A 9,066-nucleotide genomic window follows, 5' to 3' on the forward strand; every position below is an offset into this window, starting at 1 on the left:
GTTCACGGGTGTTAAAATCTCACATATAGCTGAAGTGTTAAGTTTTCAGGCCAGAAGCCGGAAATCTTTTCACAGTTTGGTTTACACACACATTGAGGTGCGTGCTTGGCAGGCGAACTAGAAATGGATGAAAAATCAAGTGGGAGATTTTGCATCAATGCATTGATTGACTAGTGTGGGATTGGTTCCTGTTTTGAAACATTCCTCTTTTTTACGACACACACGTGTTTATGAAGCGCTGAACAGAGGGAGACATGATGCTTTTATGGTGGAGCTTTTATGAATTATAGATTTCAAGACTAGTAGACTAACCTGAGTCATCCCTGCCACATATTACACACCGGGATGTGTTTGTCAATATCTAATAACAATATTATCTGAATAAGTCTGAAATTCACATTATAGTTATATAGTTTTGAATTTAGTTTTATTAATATTTTAAATTAGCTTTTATATTTGGATTCTTCGTATTTTTGTTAAGTTTTAGCTATTTTGGTATATACTTTTGTCATTTTATAATTTATTGTTTTATTTTTAATGTTGCTATATAAGATGAATTTATTTCATTTTCATTTTAGTTTATTATAAAAATTTGACTGCTTTAAACTTAAAAGTTTAAATTAAAATGTTTCCTTTAAGTTTTTCCAGTAATGTTAAGGTCAACATTTGGAACGTTTTCAAAGTTTTAATTTGAGTAAACTTAAACAAATTTGATTCATGAACAGTAATATTGCTTTTTACTTTAACACGTGCAGCAATAAAAAGTCATTAGTGAACGATTAGATTTGTTCTTTGATATATTAAACAGTTTAATTTAGATATTTCTGATGGCTTTGATCGTGTTTGGACTAGGCATCGCCCTAATACCCGTTCCAAGGTATACCGCGGTTTGAAGAGTCAATGTTTATTTTATATATTCACGTATGCATGCATGCATGCAAGTTGAATTACTAGAAATGCATGTAAAAAAAGACTAGAAAGGGATGCAATTCTTTCAAAAAGCATATCCAAATACAAGGACATACGAGTACTCCCAAAACATTTCAGAAATGTTATATATTACCTTTATTCACTTGATAACCATTTTCCTCTTTCTTTTTAATCAAGTCAGTATGGGTGGGGTGTGTAGAAAATGTCAGCAGGGTCATAAATTATGCAGAAATGCCGCACGATGGACTCTTTTCAAAAAGCAGATTGATGGTAAAGAGTAGATGTTGCTTTACTGCTCAACAACTGAATATATGCAATCCTCCACGAGAACTCGGGACACTCGGTGCTGGCTTTGAGCTTTTTAAATGATTTGATGGTATTTAAAGGGATAGTCCGGGTCGCATCATATAACATAAACTGCAGATTTCAGTTCTGTTGAAATTTAACAGATGTACAGATGAAATCTTTCAGCGGTGACTTTTTCATTGCCGTGGATTTAGGGAACTAGAGATTTAGAAAATATAATTCGTCATAGCATCAATTTAGTTTTTTTAATTAAGTCATCTTTTAATTACTCTTCCAGTGTTGCACAAGAAAGCAACACTCCTGCTTTCTAAAGAAAACGCACAAATGAGGCTTTTTTAAACAGACGTGTATTTAAATGTGTGTCTGTACGTGGTGACGTTGTGTACCGATAATTGTTGTTTTATTGAGGTAAACTGCTGTCGTTGTTTTGTTGGCCTTCTGCCATCGCTCTTAATCTCGCTTGTTTGCTAATATTCATATCATCTTTTCCTCCACCTGTCAATCATCTCTCTGTTGTTCTGTGCAGGCGGTGAATCGTTTTGGGGGAGACCATTTAAGGATGAATTCAAACCCAATCTGTCTCACACGGGTCGTGGTATTCTCAGCATGGCTAACTCGGGACCCAACACAAATAAATCACAGTTGTGAGTATTTGGACCTGCTCAATGCGATAGTTGCATTGTAATGATAGTATTCAAGCATTCTCTTATATTTGAGATGATATTCGTAAGTATTGAATGTGTTAAACGCATCAAATTGACAGTTCAACAAACTAACTAAAAAAAAAAACGTTTTTTTACCTTAAAGCTGCAATCTGTAACTTTTGTATCGTACAAAAAACTACATGCAAAGTGCGTAAAAATGAGTCTCGGCCAATAGTAAGCCTATAAAATGAGTTCGACTTGTCAAATAAATTTGAGCTTGACATCATATGACTTAAGCAATATTAAATGTTACGCTTTGTACAGAGGTGATGATATAGATACAAACTTTTATATAGTTTTTAAAAAAAATTAAGCTTTATTAAAAACATACAAACATATCACAACTAAGCCTAAAATTTTTCACAAAACTAATTTTAAGACTTTTGCATGTTTTAAAGGTTAAATTTGTATATTTGTTAAAAAAACTATATAAAAGTTTGTATGTATTATACTATGTATGAATAACCCCCTATTGATTTACATAAATACACGATTCTTCAAAACACACCAAATATATTTTTTAATCTTTATCTTTTAAGAAAAAGTTTGCAAGCACTGGTATTTCCTTAAGGAGTTGCAGTTTTTACACATAAATCATCTCTGTTTTGTAAACTCCTTGTCCACTTTCTTCTCTTTCAGCTTCATAACGTTCCGCTCATGCGCATATCTGGACCGGAAACACACCGTGTTTGGAAGGTAAATCTTAAATGTAGTTTTGCGTCTAGTAAAACATATCGACTTGTACATCACATCTCGCCGAGCAGTCACTTCAGCAGACCACTGCGTGCTGTATAATAGTGTTTGTTATAGAGTTTATCCGACAGAACTGCTCTTTGTCACAGGTCAGCAATGCATCGGTTAACACGCAGAATACACAACACAGACTTTCAGGGAATGTCTTGTGTATTTGGCATCGAGCTGAAATCCTTGGGCTCAAGCTGTGGAATTCAGAGGTTTGTTGGCATAGATCTGCACCAAACTCTCGTGCTCACTCACACCGCTGCCCTCAGCCGGAAATCTATGTGGATCCTATGCGTGTAGGGGTGTAGCGGTTCTCGGTAAAAATTGTAACCCAACTGTTCTGCACGCGCTTGGACCGCGGTTCATTTTAAATCTGACGACGCATTTATCAGAATCAGAATCAGAAAGAGCTTTATTGCCAAGTATGCTTGCACATACAAGGAATTTGTTTTTGTGACATAACCTTCCAGTACACAGAGACAACAACACACAGACAAGAAATAGGCAAATAAATAAGTGTATAAACAATTGTGCTAGAAATTATAATGGGATAGGATTAAGTAGATGCAGAGATGTACTAGGATGGAGGGGTTAACAATAAATATAAGGATATTGCACATTTTTATTGCATAAGTGGGGAACATTTAACTGTTCATGAGGTAGATTGCCTGGGGGAAGAAACTGTTCTTGTGCCTGACTGTCCTGGTATTTGCGGCTCTGAAGCGCCGGCCAGATGGCAAAAGTTTAAAGATGGGGTAACTTGGATGTAAGGGATCTAGAGTGATTTTCCTAGCCCTTTTCCTCACTCTGGATGTATACAGTTCTTGAAGGGTGGGCGGGGGAGTACCAATAATCCTTTCAGCAGTCCGAACCGTTCTCTGTAGTCTTCTGATGTCTGATTTTGTAGCTGAACCAAACCAGACAGTTATTGAAGTGGACCAAACTCATCATATGGTTCGTTAAAAATTATAATGCGTAAAACAGACTGACAAAGTTCAGCTAATGTATGCGTGTCAATGGATACACATTTCATACCTACATAGACAAATTTCAATAGGATTGACGTATGCTGTAATGTGACCGGTTATTTATGCTGTCATCACCTGGGTGTTGTGAGACCTGCTGTTTCAACTAAACTCATTCAAGCCTTGCCAACTTAAACATTTAAGTGCAGGATTATGCACAAGAAAACTCGCTCGCGCGCTGTGAGAAGATCCGAAGCGAGCAAAAGGAAAGTGGCTTAAATGTTGAGTTGTCTTTGAAGTCTTGCGCTTAAAGGGACAAATTCACACAGGAAGTAGGTCAACATGCCCCTCTTGTCGAGTATCTTAAAAAAACATGGTAGGTTATGTCTTAAGCAAATGAACGAAAAGGAAGAAAAATAATGCATGTGTACAGTATCTGTGTACTGGAACGTTGCGTTCCTCTTAAAGCGACAGCAGAATATTCCTGCTGTCAGTTAAGTCAAGAAAATCACTCATTGTTTGTGACTCAATAGCTTCTGTATTTTCAATTATGATTCATCTTTATTTAATTTGTACATTTGCGTTTTATTTGATTACTTTAATCCATTTCTATACCTTAAAAGGTATATATACAGTATTTTATTTTCTGCTTTGCTCTGTTGTTTTATTGGTGCCGTTACGTGTAGCTTGATTTTTTTAATCTTCTTTTGATTTGTCAGTAGTCCCTTTTCTTTGAACGTAGCACAAACCGAAACCGTGACACAAACCGAACCGTGAGTAATTTGAACCGTTACGCCACTAGTACATATGCATGTGTACACGTGCAGTAAGAATGCACACACGCCCCTCCAGCCTCAGCCAATGGGGAACCTAGAAACCAGAGACCGGTTTGAGAACTTCTCAGGAATGGCGTGAAGAAAATACACACGTGTGCATGTAAACCTGACAAAACAAACATGAGAAAAGGTGGTGGGTTTACTTGTATAGATTGCAAAAATTTAACTCTGTCATTTATTCATTCTTATGTGGTTCACTACCTGTTTCCGACTCCTGTGAAACACGATGTCTGGTGGTTTAAGAGAGACATTTTCAGGTCTTGGCACTGAACAATGACTTTCAGCAGGATTTTGATTTGGTTATGTCTCTCACTTTCTTTTTTCTAGAGTGGTCGGTGGATTTGAGGCTCTCACAGCATTGGAGAACGTTGAAAGTGATCCTAAGACAGACAAACCCAAGGTGCCGAAGCCGTTTTCATCACTTCCGTAGCATCAGAAATCTGCCATGTGATTGGAGGATTGGCCGTGCATGCTCTTATTGACAAAATTCCTATTTATTCTGATAATACTTGGATTAAATGTTGTTTTTACCTTCAAGCTATTGTTTGGCTACCTAAACGAAATGCATCTGTGCTTTATTCTGTTTCTCAGTCTATCTCTTTGTTTCTCTTAAACACTTTCAGTCTGAGATCAAAATCCTGAGTGCTTCGGTATTCGTGGACCCTTATGAAGAAGCGGATGCACAGGTGAGTTTGTGTATGTGTATAAAGGGAGTCGGTGGATTTTTGTGCGTTTTTAAATCATGATGCTGTGCGTTTAGATCACAACCGAGCGGGAGAAAGAGGCCCAGAAACAGGAGGAGGAGAGAGCGCAAGCTTCTGCTTCCACCAGCAAAGCAAAGAAAGAATCGCAGCCGAAAACCTTTCGATCAGGAGTGGGCAAATACATCAACACGGCTGCCAAGTGAGTATGCACACACGTTTATGAAGAAAAACCTTTTGGAGTATGACAACATGAGGGTCATTTGATGAGGGGATACTAAAGTATGTATTAAATGCATTGCAAGTATATGAGAACCGCATAACATGATATTACATTACATGACATTATATTAAAATACTTCTTTATTTAAAAAAGATTTGTTATCTCACAGCAATGAAGAATGAAGTAACATTTGAGTTACATTCATTGCATTTATGCTTGTGTCTGATATGTTTTTGGCCGAGGTTTTGTCCATAATGACTTAAAGGACGTTCAGTCTACAGCGGCGGAAAACCCTTTCAGAGACCATTTCTAAATTATTTTCAGTTTTTCTGAATTTTCTATTTACAGCTATGTGTAAAGGTAAAATGATCATTCTTGTTTCATACACAATATTTCTTGGAAATTTCAAATAAAATATGGTTTCGATTTGCATTTGTTTGCAGAAAAATGAAAACGGAAGAAACAGGTGAAAATAACAGAAAACGCTTTGTATTTTTTCAGACCTCAAATACTGCAAGAAAACAAGTTCATATTCACTTTTAATTGTGAAAAAGAATTTTAAAAGTTCAAAAAATATTTATTATGTGATAACCTCCATTTTTATAGCAGTTATGATGTGTCTTATGCTGTCAGTCTTTCATATTGCTGTTTGATGACTTAATGTGACTCCTGAGGTTTGATTTTTGCTGAAATTCAACAGACACTAGACTGAAATGAACACAGTACATCTACACTAAAAATACTACAAATAAACGTGCTACAAAAGGCTTTTCTGTATAAAAGGTTGCACAAAGAACCTTTAACATCCAAAGAAGCTTTGTGTTTCTTCTATGGCAGCGCTGTGAATAACCTTGTATCATATTTATTTTTAAGGAGTGTAGAAATGCCGATTCAATTATTATTTTCCCACGGCTGTATACATATTTTTACCATTTATACATATTATACACAACCTATACATCATTTTTCTTTAGGGATAAAAAACACGAGAGCTTCGTGTGATGTTCATTGTTTCATTCATGTAGCAAAGTTTTTTTTACTGCAAAATATTCCTCACCGGGTTCTTCATTGGCGTGAAACAGTTCTCATGTGAATGAGATTTCTGTACAAACATTTAAAGTGAATGGTTTTTAGTTAATCAGAAGTCTGAAGCACATCAGGGTGTTTGTGGGTGTCAGGGGGTTTGTCCCGCGGCACAGCGGGGATCAGGAAATGAACTGTGTTTACAGAGAACCGCAGGAGATTTTTTTTAATTATCCTTCACAACCCTACTGTTTCTCCACACACACACACACACTCGCACAAATCTACAAACCTGCTGCTCACACCAGAGTTCTGGATCACAGCTCCATTTCTCATAGCTTTCTGTACAATTCAACATCCCGTTGCTACTTCACCTTTAAAAAAAAAAACATAGGGCTTAAGAACAGTCTAGCATTATTTGTTTGTTGTTTTGGTTCAATATTGTGTATCAACTGCAACAACACACAACGTTGGGCTTAAACGTCCAGAGCTGTTGCGGTGGCGCTCCGTCCTTTAATAACTGAAACACGCTGAAATGGTCAAGACTCGGATGATCATTATTGAATCAATTACAGCACCATAATAAACTTTCCTGTCTCATTGACTCTCCATCCGCAGGAAACATTCCCATCCAGACAGTGACAAACCCTCCACAAGTGAAACACCTGCCAAGAAACCCAAAGGCAGAACGGGTTTAGGAGACTTCAGCTCGTGGTAGAGGAACTCCGAGCTACAGGACTGTCTGGTTTTGGACACAGTATGAGATGTTGGACCGCTCGTGACCCACTCGTGAAGTGTCTTTATTATCTTTATTTACTTTTTGTATTTGAGTGATGAAAGTCATACAGTTTTGTAGGGCTGTTTAATGTTGAATCGCAGAATAAAAGTTTGTGTTTGCATAATACAAGGCTGTGTATACTTATTTTGAATGTATAAACACATACATGCGTATATTTAAGAATGAATGTTTATATGTAATTCAAATTATATATACATTTATGCATGCAAATATTTCCTGTGTTCACAAATACAAAATAAATATGCACAGACATATATTATGTAAACCTGAACGTTTATTCTGCGATTGATCATTATACAGCCCTACAGTTTTACCATAATTGAGTGTCAGGGTTTTTGTTCTTTTGATCTAGAAAAATCTACACCCTTTAAATAAGATTCAAGTGTTTTTTTGCAATCCATGTCTTAATAAATGCTTTTTTTTTTTATTAACTTCGGGATTCAGTGTCATAACTCTTCTCACAGCTGTGAAATGATATCTGCTCACTGCTGCGGGTGTACGTGTGTTCACAACACTCTGGATGGGTTAAATGAAGAGGTCACATTGTGGGTATGGGTCACCGTAACTAATAAATGTGAAAGTGACATATTTGTCAAAGGCTTAAATAAAAAACCTCATCATTATTTACTCGCCATCCTGTTCGTTTTTCTGTAACAGAAGTAGAAATAAAACAAATCCTGATAGATATGCGTTTCCTTTTATTCTACAGAAATGATCAAATTCGGTTTTAAGTCATTGAAAGTCTTTTTTTAACACAAATGCTTTTTCACTTCACCGTATTTGGTCTCACGTGCAGGTATTGTGATTTCCCTCCAGCAGGACATTCTTATGTTCTGATCGGTGTTGGACGGAGATCTCTGTGTAGTTTTAATGTGTTTTCCTGAGGGGATTTCCTGCTGGCGTTTGTTTTGTCCTGCACTGTTCTCGCTGAGCGAGTCGTTTTTTGCTAAACGTGCCAAACTTACCGTTTCTGAAACGTTTTACTGGCCTTTTCTTTGTGTTGGCAATATTCTCGCTCTCTTTCGCTCTGTTCAGGGTACCTGTGCGCTGCATGCTGTAAACTTGATTTCAATTAGACTTTTATATGAAATTGAACTTTAAGGAGACCTCACAAGTGCTTTCTTTTGTTAAACTGTAGGTATATTGCTGAAATAGTACGAGTATGCAATTTGGAAAACTCACAAACTTTGAGAAAGTCATTGAGACCGAAGAGTTGAGTGATACAGACAGGTGTGCGGGCAGGTGATGTGAACATCTTGTGGACAGCTCAGAAACATTATGTAATGCTGCATCTGTCTCTTGCATGACCCGCTCAAACGTTTGAGAGCGATCAGAGACCTTTTATTTATGTTTGATATGTTGTTTGTGTCACTCGCTCAGTCTGGTGTGACTACAATTGTTCAAGCATCTTCTCTTTAGTGTCAGAGTTCAGAGAGAACCAAATCTGTAACTGTTTACCAAATGCATTAACTTGCCTGAGGATTTATGCTGAAGTGATGCTGTTCCAACCTCCATGTGTCTCTAATGCCTTAAAGTATATACTTATTCTTTCAAACCTTTCTGTCGAGTTTTGTTTTCATTTATTTACAGGTAAAGATACGCTGTAAAAAAAAATCACAGATTTTTCACGTAAACATTATTATATAGTTTTGAAATGGCCAAAAACGTAATGAGAAAACGTCATTTTACAGGGATTTTTTTATTTTATACCGTATTTTTCTGGCACCAAAGCTACCAATATTTACAGTTTCTTTTTTAAATACAGTCAAAAGCTAAAATTACAGAAAAATACAGCAAATTTATAAGAAAGATTTATTATATATCCTGATATCTTGTAA

At 36.5% G+C, this 9,066-nt stretch overlaps 1 protein-coding gene across 1 annotated transcript in view; it reads left to right on the plus strand.

Moving 5' to 3' along the window:
- Positions 1 to 7,912, plus strand: part of ppil2 (peptidylprolyl isomerase (cyclophilin)-like 2) — a 22,241-nt gene extending 14,329 nt beyond the window's left edge. Inside the window, exons 14-19 of the mRNA XM_079471854.1 lie at positions 1,763 to 1,880; positions 2,580 to 2,636; positions 4,810 to 4,882; positions 5,106 to 5,168; positions 5,243 to 5,385; positions 7,048 to 7,912. Of these exons, the coding sequence (XP_079327980.1) occupies positions 1,763 to 1,880; positions 2,580 to 2,636; positions 4,810 to 4,882; positions 5,106 to 5,168; positions 5,243 to 5,385; positions 7,048 to 7,147 (554 nt within the window). The 3' untranslated portion in view covers positions 7,148 to 7,912. The remainder of the gene's footprint in view (positions 1 to 1,762; positions 1,881 to 2,579; positions 2,637 to 4,809; positions 4,883 to 5,105; positions 5,169 to 5,242; positions 5,386 to 7,047) is intronic.
- The last annotated feature ends 1,154 nt before the right edge of the window (positions 7,913 to 9,066 follow it).

Source organism: Barbatula barbatula (assembly GCF_947034865.1).
Source record: "Barbatula barbatula genome assembly, chromosome: 2".
Lineage (NCBI taxonomy): Eukaryota > Metazoa > Chordata > Actinopteri > Cypriniformes > Nemacheilidae > Barbatula > Barbatula barbatula.